This window comes from Lates calcarifer, linkage group LG15, assembly GCF_001640805.2.
Source record: "Lates calcarifer isolate ASB-BC8 linkage group LG15, TLL_Latcal_v3, whole genome shotgun sequence".
NCBI classification, from domain to species: domain Eukaryota; kingdom Metazoa; phylum Chordata; class Actinopteri; family Centropomidae; genus Lates; species Lates calcarifer.
This window is the reverse complement of record NC_066847.1, coordinates 6,383,711-6,402,815: the sequence shown is the minus strand read 5'-3', so window position 1 is coordinate 6,402,815 and position 19,105 is coordinate 6,383,711. Positions and strand designations below refer to the sequence as shown.

General features: G+C 39.7%; 3 protein-coding genes across 5 annotated transcripts; 1 reads left to right on the top strand and 2 right to left on the bottom strand.

Annotated features, from left to right (window-relative positions):
- Nucleotides 1-1,532: 1,532 nt before the first annotated feature.
- LOC108899493 (sialic acid-binding Ig-like lectin 14) lies at nt 1,533-6,377 on the bottom strand. Of its 2 annotated transcripts, XM_051076224.1 has the most exons (9): nt 6,292-6,377; nt 5,023-5,110; nt 4,517-4,858; nt 4,038-4,349; nt 3,606-3,914; nt 3,452-3,523; nt 3,019-3,109; nt 2,408-2,501; nt 1,533-2,328 (listed from the first exon to the last, which is right to left on the bottom strand). In XM_051076224.1, exons 2-9 carry the CDS (start codon nt 5,066-5,068, stop codon nt 1,942-1,944), a joined length of 1,653 nt encoding a protein of 550 aa, XP_050932181.1. In that variant the 5' UTR covers nt 5,069-5,110; nt 6,292-6,377; the 3' UTR covers nt 1,533-1,941. The 2 variants fall into 2 exon arrangements, with proteins under 2 accessions (XP_050932181.1, XP_018555481.1); XM_018699965.2 differs by lacking the exon at nt 3,452-3,523.
- Nucleotides 5,718-12,132, bottom strand: LOC108899487 (NLR family CARD domain-containing protein 3). Of its 2 annotated transcripts, none has more exons than XM_018699956.2 (8): nt 12,015-12,132; nt 11,491-11,835; nt 10,518-10,604; nt 10,312-10,362; nt 8,395-10,204; nt 8,040-8,126; nt 7,344-7,511; nt 5,718-7,217 (listed from the first exon to the last, which is right to left on the bottom strand). In XM_018699956.2, the coding sequence occupies exons 2-8, from the start codon at nt 11,816-11,818 to the stop codon at nt 6,899-6,901; spliced, it is 2,850 nt and encodes a 949-aa protein (XP_018555472.1). In that variant the 5' UTR covers nt 11,819-11,835; nt 12,015-12,132; the 3' UTR covers nt 5,718-6,898. The 2 variants fall into 2 exon arrangements, with proteins under 2 accessions (XP_018555472.1, XP_018555473.1); XM_018699957.2 differs by having other exon boundaries at nt 8,395-10,162.
- Nucleotides 12,133-12,984: 852 nt separating this feature from the next.
- LOC108899489 (B-cell receptor CD22) lies at nt 12,985-18,957 on the top strand. The gene is made up of 8 exons (XM_018699959.1): nt 12,985-13,111; nt 13,889-14,290; nt 14,816-15,127; nt 15,202-15,465; nt 15,856-16,128; nt 16,558-16,660; nt 16,763-16,928; nt 17,055-18,957. The coding sequence occupies exons 1-8, from the start codon at nt 13,069-13,071 to the stop codon at nt 17,208-17,210; spliced, it is 1,719 nt and encodes a 572-aa protein (XP_018555475.1). The 5' UTR covers nt 12,985-13,068; the 3' UTR covers nt 17,211-18,957.
- The last annotated feature ends 148 nt before the right edge of the window (nt 18,958-19,105 follow it).

Below are 19,105 nucleotides of genomic sequence, written 5' to 3'. Positions count from 1 at the left end.
TGTTTTCTGTCACTGTAAATCTTTAAAGTTGGGACTCTTGGGCAAAGAAAACAAGCTGTTGTAAATTGCATCTTCATTTTCTTCACATTTTACAGACAATGTTCTGACATTTAATAGATTAATCAACAACTAAAAGAATTATTTGCAGCCCCAATCTGTTTCACATCAAACCCTAAGTTCCCTAATTGGCATTAAACAGATATGATTGTTTACAAAAGGTGTTTGACCTTACTCACAGCAGACACTTTACCATAAAAAGTAGGTTTAACTACCTTGTCCACTTTGACCTCAAGTAATCTAAGTCAGTCCTTGACTTTGCTCCAGCTCCCTCATTTTCCTCCCTCTCCAGTGCCATTTACAATAATGTTGCTAAAGGAGAAAATATCCATGCATCCCTTGTGTTGTGATAAAAAAGGTTGATGACGAATGGCAGTGTGTTCATCATAACTGAGCAGGGGAACCTGCCAATCATTCTCAACATAAGTAATCCAACTAATCCCTCAGAGAGACTGTTTTACAGTCATTTCATAAACCAATATCAAGTAATACTATGGTCTATATGGTCCTGATTTGTTATTTTGGTATATGTCCATTGTCTCTGTGCTCATAAAATGAAATATACTGTTAGTAACAAGTCTGGATGTAGAAATGTATGCAAATGATAAAAAAAAACTACTTTGCTGAGTCCAGAAAAATACAACTGGAATTTCATTCACTTTATACATTTTAGTGTTGGTTTTCATCCAGCAGCTTTTTTTTTTTTTTCAAACTTTTTCTGAAGATTTGGGATCACTGAGGAAGTCAAAAGTAGGGGTAGACAATACAGTGTGTATATATATGCACCACATTTTGTTACATGAATGCTCTGCTGTGCTCTGCCCAGTGCATTTAAATGGACTCATAGTGCCACCTGCTGTTACTCAGGACATTTATGTCATCCACTCAGTTTGTTTTATTTATACTGGTTACTGGTAGCCATATTTTCCATAACAAAACCTGGTTACTATTTAGGGAAATTATTCTAATTATGGTTCAAATTTATTATCATTGACGGTAAATCATGGATGTATTTAATGAATATAAATTTACCGTGTGATCAGGCTTCTCCAGTTCCTAATGAAAGTGAAAATAATTTGAGAGACAGATATTGTTCTGTTTTATTACATTTTGATTCATTATATCTTTATCTTATTTTTATAGGTATTTAATTTGAAAGAGCTTATAGTCCATTTTCAACAATTTAGTCTAGATGAACTCAGACCAGATCTAACTGAAAGTTTAGTTTATTAACTGTGTTTCTTCAGTGAAAGTTGTCTGATAATCATCCCAGAAATTCACTTTAAGGGCTAATATTTAATAGACAGTCATAATCATGAAAAGGTTAATAGACTCACATAACTAAACACAAACAGCCATACTGATCATCACTTCTCAAAAGTATATTTAGGTACATGACTCCATAAAGATGATGGATTATTAATCTTTTTCACAGTATCTGGTTACCTAAAATGAAATATATGGTTTAAACCAACTTGGATATGGGAATATGTATTATATATTAAATCACAATTAGTCACAGTTCTCACTAAAAGTTACACATAATTGCAAATGCAATATCATCTTAAATTTTAACTCTTTAAACTTGCAAAGAAATTTGGAATCTTGATTTCAACTTTTCCTGAAAAGCAACTGTAGAAATACACTTATCAGAACACTTAGACATTACAACTAAGAAATTCAGTATCACACTGTTATGAGACAGATATTAACATTTCCGCTTCATTTTACAGCTCCTGTGGTCTGGTCATTTTTGAGAGACTGTCAGAGAAGTGTTAATTAAATTCTATAGAAATTTCTAAGGCAGTAGTTTACAGTTCACACTGAAAAAATACCACCATAACACAAAAATAATCTGAAACTGAAAATTAAACAGAACAAGAGCTATTTGACCATAATGTTTTTGTCTCTAATGTTAACCTGGGTATATTCAGAACACGCTGCCTTCCTTCCTTCTTTTGAAGTCACAACGTTGTCATATAGACTCCCCATCTCCAGCGTATTGCTCACAAAAGTTCTGCACATGCCTCGCGTCATGCACCTCTCCTCCTCCAGATAGGAGCCACTAGCTGGATTCCTGTCCTCAAATTGTTCTCTGGCCCCCTTCTTCTTCTTGCCCTTCCAAATCACACTGGTGTAAGTCACATCACTGCCTTCTTCATTCTTCTCTGACCTGGCAGCCTGTTGATGTCCTAGATGAGTGTTTGGTTTATCCAACTTTCTCATCATATTTGTGTTGACATAAATATCTTCTTCTGATGTCAGAGACACCTAAAAAAAAATAACATCAGTGGTACAAATTTTCTGCTAAATATTCCTGTTTAATATCAAAAGTAGTAACTGTCCATACCTCATTTCCATTTTCACTTGTCAGGCCATGGCCTGTGCTGGTGTCACCTGTGCAATGATTGTTTTTAGGGTTACAGCAGCCAGTTATCTGACCCCTAAAAAACATAGCAGGACAAACTTGAATGGACGTATTTCACCTGTTTCCAGGTTTCAGTCTGTTCGTGTACAATATTAGTTGACAGAAAGAGGAAGTGTAATCAGCACCTCTGAACTAACTTAGATTACAAACACTGCTACAAAGCTGTCATATTAGGTAAGTTTATAGTTATTGACTACAGCTGGTGATCATTATTCATAAATATTACGATTTTCAAAAATGGGACACTCAACATTGCTTTAAAGAGGTTTAAGTAATCTGAGCAAAAATAGAAAATCTCAAAAAATAATTTTAAATATACTTCAGTCGGTCATTATTTTACATACTATAACTTCTTTTTCATGAAATGTGTTCATTCTTTTGTGAATTTACAACACATTTAGGGTGTCAGATTTGTTAGTCAGTTTTCAGAGCTGTAAAAGGCAGAAAAGATACTGGTTTTGACAAACACTAGCAGTAGTTTAGTAGTTGTAGTAGTAGTTTGAATTATCGTGGTTTCCCAAGCTGATACCCACCTCGTGGCAAACAGAAGAGCACATACTAGAGCTGCCGTCAGAACAACAACTGTGATGATGAAAACTGGCAACATCTTTTCACCTGAACACTCTGTACAAGAGAGAGTATACAAGATTAGTATTTTTTTGTGCTAGGACATAGGAGTTTGTTGTTGTTAGAGGTATAAGGGTTTTTGTTGTGTCAGTTTGACATACACTAATCAGCCACAACATTAAAACCGAATAACAAATGTGAATAACATAGATAATCTCGTGACAATACAATGATCTGCTGGGAAACCTTGGGTCCTTCATTCGTCTGGATGTTACTTTGACACGTACCACCAACAATGTTAAGGTGGGTGGTACCTGTCAAAGTAACATCCAGATGAATGAAGGACCCAAGGTTTCCCAGCAGAACATTGTATTGTAATAAAATGATTGTTCACTTCACCTGTCAGTGGTGTTGCTGTTGTGGCTGATTGGTGTATACATCTCAGATGGATGTTAAGTACAAAAGCTGATACTGAAAAAAAAAAAAAACAGAAACGCTAAATACAGATATATACTGTGCAGATATAAAGAATATAACACTTTCAAAGACAAACCTTCTGCAGAGTTTAGACACCCAAGATTGCTGACATAAAACCGCTGAGTAACAGATCCCAAAGAGTTGGAGCTGCGGCACAGCAAGGTGAAAAAACCCCTCTCCTGTGGTAGACTCACAGTGATGAAGCTCCTCAGACCTGTGTCATTCATGTGCTCTTTGTTGAGTGCAAAATTGTCTAAGTGATTAAGGGATAACTCATCCGAGTGCCACTGTAGAATGGGAGGAGGGTTTCCCTTGGTCTCACAGGAACAGTTGAGTGGGGCTGCGGTTTTGGTGCAGACAGAGGTTGACAAGATCTGTGGAGTAACTGTAAAGAATATAGCAGCACAGAAAATGTTAAAAAGACAATAGTAGCATTAACACTTGCTGTTCATGGTGATAAACAACTAATAAGGTTGAATGGGGTGGTGCGATTTCACAATCAACTCACATGAAATATTAAGGGTTAAACTTCTGCTAACAGATGACACAGTGCTGCCATCTTGTCTGTTGTAGGTGGCAGTACAAGAGATGGTCTTTCCATGATGGAGGTGAGAAGCAGTGAAGTTCAGAACAGAAGTCTTGACTTTAGTTTTGTCCCATGTCTCTTGCAGTGTCTCCTGACTGTCACCCAGGCCGGGTGTCCATGTCAGATTTGGAGGATGAGACAGACAAGGAGCTGGAGCAGAGCACTTCAAACTCACTGTGGTTCCCTCCTTCACAGCCAGTTTGGATGGAGTCAGAGTCGGTGAGGGAGGATCAGCTGGTAAGAAGTTGCATTTTAAACCAGTCACTAAATAAACAATCGATACTTTAAACTTGATTATTTTATTTAGCAAAGCCCAGTAAATCCACAACAGGGTGATAATAGATAATGGGAAATTAAGAAGATAAACCATGAATTGTCAGTGAATTGATATCAAAACTTACCTGTGAACAATATATTCACCATGTCTGTAGCCTTGCTAAAACTATATTGGACTTTTTCACATTCCAGCCTGAACCAATATTCCTTGCTGGTTTCAGAAACTATGTTATTCAGGGTTGTGGTGCAGTCTTTGTCTTTCAGTATTCCTGTCAATTCTATGTTTCTAGTTTGGTCTGCACTATCAAACACAACGCTCCCGGAAATCCATATTGCTCTGCATGTGTTATCTAAGTATTTTTTATATTTTTTCTCAATGTTAAAGGAGCAGGGGATGGTCACACAGGATCCACTCAGAGCCTCTATAGATTTTGGAGCAATGACCTCAAAAACCTGACACAGGGCACCTGAAATATAAAAGACCAGTGTTGAAGAAGAGCACACACAAACCTTACAGTAGCAAGGATATTTTATGGCTCTAATGCCTTTCTGTTACATATTTTCTGGGCATATTTAGATGTATACATAGATGTATAGTTACTATTCCAAATATAAATAAATACGATCTCACCTTGGAGCAGACAGCCAGTAAGAAGGAAATTCAGAGCTCCAGCCATCTTTGTTTGTTAGAGGAGGCAGAAACCCAAGTGTAAAACAATCTGGAGAATGCAGATGGAACAGTTTACATGCTTGTTACATTTCATCCCTAAAATGATATGATTTGAAGGCCATTACTGAGCGTGACATTTCAAGTCTCAGATGGACAGTATTTTTGGTTGGACCTACATATTTAAAAAATATTTATCAACATGGAAAAGCAACACTTACATTTTTTTAAATGTTCAAATTAAATTGCACAGGATTCACACAATATGTTTATGGCACTTGAGGGCATACGTCACAACAAAAAAAAAAAAAAAAAAAAAACAACAACACGTTCTAATTTTTACATTCCTTTCACATTTGAGAAAGTTATATGAAAAGTTGTCCCATGACCTGACATGCAAAAACAAACAAACAACTGTTTGTCACACAACTCTTAACAAGATAGTCTCCGTGAGAACTCTCTTTTGACAGGGTACAGAGGGTGAGATGAAGATAACAAAAAAAAAAAAATCAGGAAGTGATTTGCTAAAGGAGACTGTGACAAAAATGTGATGTACTCATATGTTGTTTTATGTAACATTTACACTTACTTTTTAATCAACAATACACTCAATGGGCAGTTTATTATGAAAACCTAGCACAAATGCAATAAATCCTTACTCGTGGTTATAATGTTCAGTTTTTATTGAAATTGATTTACAGAGGCATTCATTCAACTATGTGGTTATTTTATAGTTTGTTTCTGCAGTTTGTGGTTCTGTTCAATATTATTGTGTTATACGGACAGGTGTTTCCATTATTGTGTCCATCCCGTTCATATCAATGAGGGTAGGCCGTACACCTTTTTGTATAGTGCAGTAAAGTACACCAAAACCACAAACCAGCATAAATCGATCTCTAGAACAGTGTTCATAAAAACTAAATATTCCAGCCTTCATGAAGGTAGGATCTACTGCAGGATTTTTGTATTAGACTGCACTCGTTTTAGCGTACCTCTAGTATTGCCTACTGCACTGCCAACTAAATGTACATTCAAGATCAATGTCGACCAATGTCACAAAACCATAATTGACTGCCAAGAAAGTTCTCACAGCTATCAATAGCTGTCTGTAATTTATTTTGTTTTCCTTTCAAATTTTCCAAATATTTGATTGGGCTAAAGACTAGTGAATTAAAGTTTAACTCTAAATGTTGACTTTTTCATATGATTCTTATTAAAGTTAAAATTACTCACATTTTCATCAGATCTGTGGTCCAGTTAGTTACAAGATGCAAAGGCAAGTCAAGCTCCTTTGAAGTGAGGTTGCAATTCAAGTTTGGAATTGCTTATGTTGAAACTGAGGAACTTGCACAAGTGCAAGTAGGTGGGTGATCTTTGCAGCACATTTCCTACCACATAGCTGCACACCCTGTACTTAATATGAGAATGTAAAAACTTGTCACTTAACAAGTGTTCATTAACAAAGGGAAACTCTTTGGCCACTAATTCACACAGTGAGTGTCATTATCATCCAGTCTCTCTTACAAATTCTAAATGTAAGTCAAAATTCAGAACAGTCTGCAGTTCAATGCTTCTTGAATGTCTGAAAGTAAAAATCAGCATCCTCATCCCATTTGTTTGTCTCTTCTTAATTTACAGTATCATGTTACAAAACAGACCAAGTATTTTAGCATTTCAACTAATAATTTGTGTTTAATTCACATTGGCTTTACTTCCTTATTGTTTGCACTCTCAATGACTCGACTGCTGTATGCTAAAAAATAATGACAATGATAATCTTTAAGTTAAAGAGGGAACCCTGCCCTCACATGAAATAATGCAGAATAACTTGTGGTCATCTTCATCCAGTCAGATCTGTAGAAGACCTCAGCAGCTCCACAATCTGCATCTGGAGCTTCTTGGCTTTTTCTGTATTCTCTCCTTTCTCCACCTGTTCTCCTGCCACCTGGAGCCCCTTCAGTACTGACTGCAGGGCGTCTGCATTCTTCACTGAGTCCATCTGGTCTCTGTCAGCCCGGATCTCCCCCACCCAGTCCAGGTAGGCCTGAAGTAATCCAAGGTCATCCACAAAGTTTGCAATTATCCGGAGTCCCGGCCGACGTTGCTCCAGCTCCTTCAGCCTCCTCCTCCCCACCTCTCCAATGTCATTCCCTACAATGCTGATGAGGGAGAAAATCACCAGGTAGGAGTATTTTATTTCATTCTAATAACACACACTAGATGGCAGTGTTTTCATGCATTATAACACTGAGAAGACAGCAGAAGATGTCATGTTTCAATCTTACGTCAGTGTCTTCAGAGAGGTGTTTTTGCTGAGGCAGTTGACAATGTTTTCTGTTCCTCTCTCTGTGATGCCAGTGATGTCTAGATAGAGTTCCTCCACAGTGGTGTTGTGCTCCAGAGCGTTCCACAGCTCCAAAACCCCCTCTGGACCCAGGTTATTGCCACACATACTGTACATGTGAATATAAGCATTGTGTTGCAGTTATATATGTAAAGCAGATGGGTCAGGATAGGGTCAGGACTTTTTATAATGCATCCTGTAAACTACAAGTGACACTGCTGCATCAATGGACTGTGCACACAACAGGCTGTTTTTTGTGGGGTTTCAGTCAAGGACATTACACCTGCAGCAAACAAAGTCACTACTGTCACTGAGCTGTTAGCTACATTACCTAAGAGGCTCATTACTAAGGCTATTGAGCAAGTTTCAGTTTTAGCAAAAACTAGATGATTAGTTCATTATTTCATTTTCTGCCACTTAGCTGGATCCAAATCATGTTAAAAAATGTTTGGGTTTACATTATTCTTTCATCATAAGACCATAGAAAAGATATTAAATTGCATTTTATGTGGTGTCCCCTCAGGATTTGCTAATTTATGCGTTCTAGGACAGTTACACCCTCATAGCTCTGAACTTTTAATCTATATTTTTCAGAAGTGTTACAGTAGCTGTAATAAAATACTCTGTAATAACTTACAAGAGCTTCTTCACTTGGCACTCATTCGATTTCAGAATCGCAGATTCTAAAATAGCTGCTTGCTTGTCCAGGCAGTTGTATCTCAAACTGTAAGAGAATAAAAGAACATTAGGCCAACATTGTTTTTGGCAGTCCATTTATTCATCTTCATAATGCATGTTATAGTTAGCCTCACAGGGGAGCTGCAGTCTGTCACAGCATGCATTAGAGTGAACATTAAGACAGAAAAGCATGCAGATGCAGGGAGAAGATGCAAACTCCACATAGCCAGGAAATTCAAAACCAGGCTTGTTTTCCCAGTATTCAATGGTTAGTCTTGCCTATTTGACAGTTTGATGTAAAATCAGTTACTCACTAGAGAGATTCACAGCGATGTAGGATTGGCCCCAGTCTGTTTAGTCCTCTGTTTCCAATGTTGGAGTAACCTAAGTTGAGTTCCTGCAGCTTGTGTGGGGAGAACTGCAGCACGTAGTGCATCGCTGCGCAGTCCACAACACTCAGCTTCATTTTAAACAGGTTGAGCTTCTTGATCTCGGGTGCTGCGATGCTGGTGGCTTCCTTCATGTGAAACTCCATCAGGCAATGGAGAAGATTTAGGGCTGTCTGGTTTTCCAGCTTCCTGCTTTTAAACTGATCTTGGAACCACAAACCCAGCGTAGCAGGGATGCCATCCCCTTGCTCCATGGGGGATAGAATAAGGCCATCCAAATGACCTGCCAGCCGTGCTCGCAGCATTCCCATGAAGAAGCGTGTGAACATCTGGAGGCTCTCCAGCTTGTCCATGTTGAGGTCTGTGTTTTGCAAGGGTGCAGCAGTTGAAGATGGTGGACGTATCCCAAAGCACCAGAAGTCTAGAGCTTGGATTATGTCCTCCTGGCTAAAGAGGTTGATTGCACAGTAAATTGCAGCCAGATGTTCTTGAACAGTCAAGTGGAAGAACGAAAACATCTCCACAGTCTCCTCTTTGAGAGGCTGGAGAATGTGACAGAGAAAGGTGCTCTGAACATCAGCAGGTGTAACACCATACTTCTCCAAATCTGCTCTGTCGAACATTATCTTCTTCTGTAGAAGGTTTTCATAAGCCATTTTACCCAAGTTTGTCAGTTGTTGTTTAGCTAGAGAGAGAACCTCAGATCTAGGTGTGCTTCTGTCTGCACTCCCCCTCAGTGCATGGTGCTTGACTGCTGTAAACAGGTAGCAGAAGTAAACCTCGCTGACTGTCCTGGGTGGATTCAGCTCCAGAGACTTTGAGTCACCATCATCTTGAGTCCCCGAAGAGAAGAACTCAACCATAGCGGTGCAGATTATGTAGCAGTACAGAGGGATGAAGGACAGCACAAAAAGGTTGTCATTGTTCAAAATGTAATCGTAGACTTTTTCAGCAACTTCACTGTCTTTGTAGAACTTGCTGGTATATTCCTTCACCTGGTCCTCCTCAAAGCCCAGGACCACACAACACCTTTGGAAGAAATGCTTGGGAGCTACAGTAGATGGTCTTGTCGTGAGAATCACTGACGCCTCTGGGAGAAAGCTTCCCTTGATTAAAGCCACCATCAGCTCTGACACTGGCACTTTTGAATCCACATCAATGTTTTTGCCAGGACCGTCCCAGTCCAAGGGGAATCTGAACTCATCTAATCCGTCTAAGATGAAGAGCAAAGAGCCCGGTGAGCTGAAAAGGTCACATAAAATCGGCTTCAGGTAGCGGAACCGTTCCCCAAGGAGCTCCAGTAAGCTCAGTGGTGCTTCAATCAGATTAAGCTCTCTGAAGCGCAGGTCAAAAACACAGGTGAATTCACGCATGCTCTTCCCAATTGCCCACTCATAGACCAGCCTCTGTACTGCTACACTCTTTCCAATACCAGCAATACCTTTCACTTTAACCCTTTTCGGGGGCCTTCCTGATGTTCCTTCGGGGCTCAACAGATGGCACGGCCGAATGCGCTGGCAGGCCTGGTGGACATAGATGCGAGCTCGTCTGCTTGCCAGGTCAAAGTACTCGTGTTGCCTGCTGTCAACTAAGTCATTATCTTCTGTTACAAAAAGGTCAGTGTAGCGGATCTCGATGTAAGAAGCTGAGTTTGAAGACACTCCATCGCCTTCTGAATAACACTTCAACTGCTCTGTGCGTTTCAGTAGGGTTGTTTTATGAGCAGAAATGGGAACTGCAGTGGTACATAAGAAAGTGAAACATACTGTCAACAAGTTTGAAACCAAAATACTCTTCAGTTTTCTATAAGATAAATACTTATCTAGTCCACCTGTACAGTACCTCGGATGTTGGCCAACTTTACATGTCTGTTAGGTTTCAGTTCTTCTTTAGCTGCATAATAAACAGATATTTCACTTAAATATATTTAAGATAGTAAGAACAAGTCATGGGAAAATACATATTTTTATCACTAGTAAGGAAAAACAATATAAATAATATATACAGTATTCAAAAATCTAGTTTTTGGTCAAGTAATAAATCCATACCTTTAATCTCAGGAGTTAGGGTGAATCCCTTGCTCTTTCCTTTGAGTAGTTTTGCAAATGGGCCTTTAGGCTTCTTATCTGTGGATGCTACAGAATTCATATAGTAAATAACACATATGATATACTACGTGGTGTAAATTCACGTTTGTTCAGATACCATGAATTTGATTGAAAATGTCAGATTGACAGCATACACTAGCAACTCTGCAAGACTCTACTTAGAATCACCTTGCTTATGTTTAGAAGGTATAATGTCTTCCATGTTTAGGATCTTAGCATGTAAGCATGGTAATATGCTAATTACGTTGATGGAAATCTAATTGTCTAATCTTGTTATTCCAGACCAAAGTTTTAGACAAAGTATTACTGTTTTGACCTGATGATGGCACCAAATGAAAAATTAGAGATCATCAAAGTCATTACAATTCATTCTTAGATTGGGACATTAATCTATATACCAATTGTCACAGTAATCCTTCTGACAGTTGTTGAGACATTTCACTCAAAACTGCTAATTTTGGTGCCATTTGTCTTGTAGATGTAGTAGATGCAGATGATGTAGTAGAATAAGTGAAAGCTTTGAGCTGCTAGTAATGCTAGAGGAAAAGTCACCCTCAGGGATCATGAATGTCTGGCAGTCCATCCAGTAGTTGCTGAGATCACAAGAGCGCCATCAGTAGCATGAAAACTTAACTTATCATTGCTGAGCTATATATTTTTTATGCTTTTACACTCCTTCATTGCCCAAGTCAGTAAAAATTACTTGGCAAGACATCACAGTTGATTGTACCCTGTTAATAATCTTCTCACACCTGTGTTACCCAGCCAATTGAACTTAATTGTCTTTTGTCCCTCACTTTGCAAGGTTTTGAAAAATAATATTATTCACCAATCTTTTAACTAATGCACTTACTTAGATAAATACTGATACCAATCCACAACAGTCATCACCAGTATTTTAAAGCAACCTCACCTTCAACTTTTACAGGTGCAGCTGCTGGTTTACTGATGGCATCATTCCTGCAGTGTCTCTCCACCCAGACCTGCAGGTCCCCGCAGTAATAATCCTGCACCTCCCTCAGCACCAGTAGGAACTTTTGGCTGCTCTCCTCAGTGGCACATACTGTCTCTAGAGCCTGGGCCACAGCATTGGAAGATGACCTCTCCAGCAGAGACAGGTATTGGGGAGAGGAGAGCACCTCAGCATCATGCAACCAGCGCAGCAAGGGTGCTGGGTGTTCACATGTCCAGTTCAGCAGCAAGTCTCTCTGAGACCAAAGCAGCTTCTGAGCTGAGTTCATGACTTCAGAAAATGGTGCTAAAAACAAAGTAAATACAAGATTTGATACTAATAATGATTAAAGCTTCAAAAGAACGGATACCACACTCTGTCTGAAGAACACACTGAAACTCTCACCACACTCTGCAAACTACAGCATGGAAAACAACAAAGAATTCTGCTCAAATATTACCATGCACATTAATTGAAATTCTTACCTTAAAGAAATATTTTATTCTTATGTTCTGTTTCAATTTCCCCCTTGTCTAGTATGGCCGTTGCAGTCATGAGTATTGGCGCAAAAAACTGTTTGTGTTCTGTCTTAAGGTGCAGGGAGGTGGAGTATCATGACTTGGGCAACAATTCAAACAAGCTTTCAAAGGGTCCATAGTCCATATAGTTCAAGTATTCAACTCCTGCCTGATTCGGTTTCATTTGATCATACAGAAACATGCCAATCCCTTCTAGGTGGCAATGAGTGGGAAGTAACAGAGTAAAGAAAAATATTGAACTATAGCACATATTCATAACATATTGTGACTTCAAAATGCAAAACTGAAAAATTACATTTTTAAAAGATTGTTTTGACCAGAGGGATCTGTTGTAGTGTAAACTTTTGTGAACAGCCTGTTGTTGAAATACAAATGTTTTAGCATGCCACTTTTTGCCTTCTCTTTGACCCCTTTACTTAACTGTGATGACCTACAGACTTTGATGGATATTTATTGTTGACAGCACGGCAATAAATCACTGTCAGGCAGATAAGTTAATCATTAATCTGTTTTATTCAACTTTCTATGGAGCTTTTTTTATCGTTATCACTACAGAGGTTTGGTTAGGACGGCCTGTGCAGACAGAGGGAATCAGAAATGAACACATTTAGTTGTTGTAGCCTTTGAGGAAATGGCCAACAGCATGAGAGTGACTCACCCATTGTCATGTGTTGTCTCACAAATACTTGCTGAGGTCTTTCTTTCCCCAGCAAACAATTCCCAGTTCCACCACTTGAAAGATTATTTGGATCTTTTGAAATGCGTAACTGACTTTTAAATCTATACTTATATATTGATTGTGAAAGGATACTGTCAGCCATTAAAATATAACTCAAAAGAATATGATGAATTGATAGATAGACAAATCATTGGAAATTTAAGAGGGGGAATCAAAGTGAAGTCATAGTACTAGGAGCACAATGAAACAATCCCACTTCCCCCTCTTCGCTCCTCTATTCATCCTTCCCTCTGTCTGTGCTGACAGAGCAGGGTTGCAGTCATGCATGTGGACACTGTCTTTCTTGTGTGTCCCCTGATTTTTGGTAAGTAATTCAATCTTTTATGTTTTTTAATGCATTTACCTTGGTTTTTTGTATGAATTTCAGGGACATTAATTATTCACTCAGTCATTACCATAATTATTACTGTAAGAGATGTAGAAATTTTTACTTTTTGTCTGTGAATGTCTCCTGCAGGACACACTCTACTGGACAAGTACATTATATTCACACATAGGAATATTTTCTGTTGCTTTAAACAATCATATGCTCATTTATTTTCTCAATGAAGATGACAACAGTTTGAAAATGAATATGCAAACATGCCCTGAAATAATCAAGATAAGTCTAATTTTATTATTTGACTAGATAATGTCCACAGAATAAAAAAAAAGTAGGAGTAGTAAATTAGTTCCAGAGCCAAAAGTGCAGTTACTCTCTTCCCTTTTTCTAAATATACATCTGTTTCGAAATGTTTCTAGGTCATATTGTGAATTTGCAGACAGTGCACTGAAATACAATAACCTCGTGCTGAGTGAAATTTATATATGTGGTAATAAAACTTTATGGAAGATTCACTTTTTTGATTGCAAGTGAAGAGCTCTGTAATATAGACTGGGAACTTTTTAATTGACTATGCATTTGTCTTTTGCTTCACAAATGTCAAATTAAAACTGAAAAATACTGAGGCACAATTATATGGCTCGATAGCTCGTTAACGAATAAATCTGCCGTCTCTCATTATTAAAGTGTAAACTTAGATTAGGGCATAGTTACATCCTGCTTGGTAAATGATTTTCTGTTCTCCGTCACGCATGACAGCAGCCTTGTGGAGGGGGGTCCAGGCTGTCTCTCCTGTACCCTCAGTCCCTGACCGTGTCCAAGCTCTGGTGGGCTCCTGCGTGGTGATTCCCTGCTCTTTCACTCCTCTAGCTCCTCACCCTCTCAGGGGGAGGAAGGAGAGGGTGGACGTCCGGCTGAGGTTCAGAGGTGGCGGCCATTTATTTCCTCTCCGGAGCACCGCTTTTAACAGCGAGGACAGGGATCAAGTGAGCAGGGATTTCCAAGGCCGGACATCCCTCTTTGGGCGAATCACAGATGGAGACTGCTCAGTGAAGATAGAAAGGATCAGTCTGGATGACTCACGGATGTTTGAGATCGCTCTGAAAAGAGGTGATGAATTACTCTGGGGAAAACCAAGGAGCTTTAGTCTGGATGTTGTTGGTGAGTAAAGAAGACATTGTGCTGCCCTTGTTCTACTCAGTTTTGAATATTTCAACCAGATCATGTGGGTGCCCAGGCTGTAGGACTTTGGAAAAATTGTCATTGCACAGGAGCAGAAATATATTAGTGTAACACATGACTGTGAGTGGCTTGCAAAAGCCAAAATCTCTCAGATCTTCCCCTCAGCTCACCATCATGGCAAGTACCTTTGACATTTTGTCCAAAAAAAAAAAAAAAAAAGAAAGATTTAATTAAAAGGGAAACAATCATAAGAAATTAGATAAAGAAGTCAAAAAAGAGAAAAGCTTTAATGTGTAGTCTGCCACCTTAAATATAATTACACATTGGCTAGTTGATTAAATTGCTCTTAAACTTATATAAGTAGAAAAATTTAGGACTAGTTTATGCCTTTGTAATGCCTTTTGTGAAAGATTCCACATGCTTGTGTAGAATTATTATTTGTCTTTAATAAAACACACAGCAGTACTAAAACTGAGTACTGACGGAGAATTATCTCACTGACAGACACACCTGAGGCCCCTGTCATCAGCGGCATGTTGTCTGCCACAGAGGGACAGCTGGTCACCTTGAACTGCTCCGTCAGATATCACTGCCCCTCCAGACCACCTGCCCTGCAGTGGGGCTGGGAGAGAGGAGCCCGTGTGAACAGCACTGAGTCTGGGGAGGTGCAGACGCTCCACCTGGAGCCCCACAGGCCGATGTTACTTTCCCCTCTGTCCTTTACTGTGTCACACCAGGTGAAACCCAGAGTCAGATGTGAGGTGACCTACCCCGGAGCCAGAACTCTGGCCACTTCCAAGGATCTGCATGTGACATGTAAGCAGAGTTTTACCTGTATCTTTGTCTTTCTTGGCTCATTCACACTAAAACCTTTTTTTATGGCTCCATAGTTTCACCAAAAGAAGTGAAAGTGCAGGTGCAGTCCCTGACAGTGCAGGAGGGGGGCAGTGCCTTGCTCGTCTGCTCGTGTAAAGCTGACCCTCCAGTGTCAGAGTACCGCTGGTCCTACACTCAACGCGGCCGTACGGTGCACCTCCACCAGCGTACACACACAGTTCGAGTGTACAATGTGACTCGTGACATGAGGGTCCGCTGCTCAGCGCAGAACCTGATTGGTCGAGGAGAATCCAGGCCCACACCACTGAACATACAATGTAATCCTACTTCATGTGGTTTCTACTGCCCTTTCTTGTTGAAAGTTTCAAGTTTGTTTCACTTGTGACAGTTTGGGTGTAGCCAGAATTGTTCTCCATAGCACCTCTAACCCCTTGTAACCACATCCCAGCACTGTCACAGTGTGCTTGCCTCACACTGGGTCATCTCAGCACACTTTCCTCTTTTATTTTGACTGTAATTAAAATGTAATTAGGCATAGTTCAACATTTTGGGAGATACTCTTATTCCCTTTTTGACCAAGCTCAATATGGTGAAACAAATTTATTATATTAGATAAATATAATGTAAAGAATATTAGGTGAATATTATCATAGGTGTAATAAGTTGAAGGGCTTCAGTGTAAAAACAGCATCTCTTCTTTCCTCCAGATAAACCAGTCATCCTCCCTCTCTCCTCCACCTGTGTCGTAGAGGAGTTGGAGGTGCTGTGTCATTGTTCAGTCGACTCCAACCCCAAACCAGCGGTCACCTGGAGCGTTAACGGGACGGTGCCATCTCACGATTACAACATGTCTATAACATCAGAGCCTCGCATGCTAATCGCTACACTGAGGGGCCGCATGGAAAAACCTGTGACTGTGATCTGCTTTGCCTTCAATGCACTGGGAAATGACTCCTTGGTTTTGCTGCAGGGTGGAGAGGGTGTGTTCAAAGCACTGTTTTTTCACACTAACAAAGACTACAGCCCTGCCTCTTTATTCACTGTGTTGTCAGGGTGGTGCTGAAACATCTGTGCAACATGCCCACAGCTTGAAAACATAAGTAAGAGAGATTAAGCTTAGGAATTGCTGCAAAGAAAACTTTGTTGTTGTATCTTTCTTGAATTATGAGTGCAGCCTCACATCTTTTAATATTGCATTGCCTCATATAAAGCCGTTACAGATCATATAACTAGGAATATCTAACTGAATCTATTACTATACATTAGGCATGAGTGGCAATATGTGTCTGAATGGGCCAGGTGTAAACCATAGACCAGGTTGTTCTACTTATGACAGAGAGGGAAAATTATAATTATTATAGTTCTACATCATATACTGATCAATGGCTGCTCTTTTTGTCCATATACAGAGACAGCACCTTTGTGGTGGATGGTGATACCTGCCGTGGCCATCTGCTTGCTCCTATTCCTTCTGTCACTTATTTTCTGCTGCTGTCGAAAGAGAGCTGGAAAGTATGTGAAGCAAACTGACCCTTATAATGTTCACTGGAAATTGTCACAAATGGATGCTGTGAGGTTCACATACAGCACTTGCTTGTATTCTGCTCCTTTCAGAGATGTCCTGAGTAGGCATCCAGCTGTTTACCCTGAAGGACTGGGAATTTATCAGGACAGGATGCCCCTCTATATCAACTGCACAGAAGTGACTCATATCTACACCAATGGCAGCTACCAACTTGTATACCAGAACTGCACCCCCCTTTTTGTTCATAATAACCAGGTACTGGATTAACTTCTTCTCTGAGTGCTGGTTAAATCCTTTGTAACAGAAGGCATTGTGTAGACAAAAATCTCTAAATGCCTCATTCCTGAATTTGAGGATTATCAACATCTGTCTCTTTTTCAGATCCGCCCAATGGGCAGAAGAGGTGGGGAGAGAAGAAGAGGAGGAGAGGGTGCAGGAATAGACAGACGAGCTGCTTTGGGAGTCAGAGGCACAAGAGAGGTGCAGAGTGCTGCTGTGGCTGATGCAGAAACAGCCATCTACCTGGAGATTCTCTGAGTCACATTATTCACCTGTTACATTAAACTCGCATTATACTACAGATTCATTCTCTTACAAATGGTAATCCGTATGCTTATGTAGCCTTCAGGTTATTGTATATAGTGTACAGCTTGATCTGTATGTCATCAGCATTTCAAAATCATCCACTGTGGTCTCTTGAATAGCTAGTGGTGGTGTATCTCTCTCACAATCTCCATATTGAACAATTTCTGTCTCTTTGATTGTTGGCCTGTGACCTACCTCTGTGCTCTTTTTATAAAAGATGAAAGGTGTGATAAAAGAGGTTTCTCATCATTTCATCCTCTTAACAGTCATCTCCTTCAATTGCATTTGTAACAGCAGCTGCAGCATGTCTAACACAAAGTGATCCTCAGGCAGTATTTAAAGTTCCTCTAGAGTGAGAGAAAGACTGCAGCTCAGGTTGTAATGCAGTTTGCCACATGTATTACATCAGTGCTCATGAGAGAAGAGTCTTGTCATAGCAGACAGTCAGTGCAGGAGGAGCACAGATGTAATTAATAACATTAACAATAGCTCTGTTCTGTTAAGCATCCCAGGAAGATTTGCCAGAGTCAAGAATTGAAGAGCTGGAAACCAACCAACAAGCTCTGAATCAAGAGTTTTCCCCAGATGATGATGGCATGCAAAAATAGGGTATTGTGGTGGAGTTAACCTGTTCTCCCCATGTCTACGTGGGTTTATTGTGGGTATTCCGGTTTCTTCCCACCCTTCAAATTCAGTAATGATTCAAATATGTATTCTTTAACGTGAGCGAGTGCAAATAATCAAAATGTAACCGAAAGCTCATCAACAGCACTTTCCTGCATGATAAAGAGGGCTGCCTTCTCAGTGACATCAGTGATGAGAACAATGCCTACACGGTCTACTTTGTCAGTTTCCTGGGCACCTTGGCTGTGTTGCCAGGCAACATTGTCTCTGCGCTGCTCATGGACAAGATTGGATGGTTGAGGATGCTAGGTAATATGGGTGTAGGGTCACATCACTCACCATCATGTGTGTCAAAAGGGAAGAGAAATGAATAAGTAAAGACACTTAGGAAAACTGGGTGGGTAAAATTTAAAAAAGATAAAGAAACTCTTCTGCTTTTCAAATAATAGGTTGATAGGTTTAAGTCATAGGTCATAGTCTTAAGATGTTGAAGACACAGTTGTCATTTGCTCCTGTAGAGATGCTCAGTTGCTGCTAGTAGATATATCAGTCAGTCTGCAGAACAATTTTGATAAGCTCCACATCCACTGGTGAGACTTGAGGATGAATAAATCAAGCCAATTATGCTCTCTTCTTACACAGAGGTAAGGCCAGCCAACTTAAAAAAGTGAAGTTACAAATATGAGTGCAGAACAGTAAATGACAAATAGAGGATTCAGAGTGGAGGCTGAGAGGTAGGCAATTTAGGCATGCCCTGAAATCTCCTTGACACCGTGTAGACACGGTCAGTGGTGCTGAATGACATGTTAAATGATGTCATAAGAGTTACCCTACAATGATTGGTTAGCTTACAAGGATGGATAACATTGTGGGGTGAAATCATTGGTGGTGCTTGTGATGTAAAGCAGGTAGCTCTCTTGTTGCCACCTAATGGCTTTAGCAGGATGTGCTCTTAAGTTATTTTTGTCCCACCATAAATAGCATAGTATGTAAATCTCAATTTGATGTGCCAAGTGAAATTGAAGCTCATATCTAATAAAACATGACTGTTTGTATGGACCGTAATTAAAAAATATCACCAAAGCAAAAACATGCATCTTTTGTGTTTTTTGTGTCTCTTTTGAGGATTTTGATTTTAGGAGATGTAGCACCATCTTGTGGTGTCCCTACAGCCTAAATGAATGATGCGTAAAGTAGCAGAAGTTATTGAGACCTATTTCAAC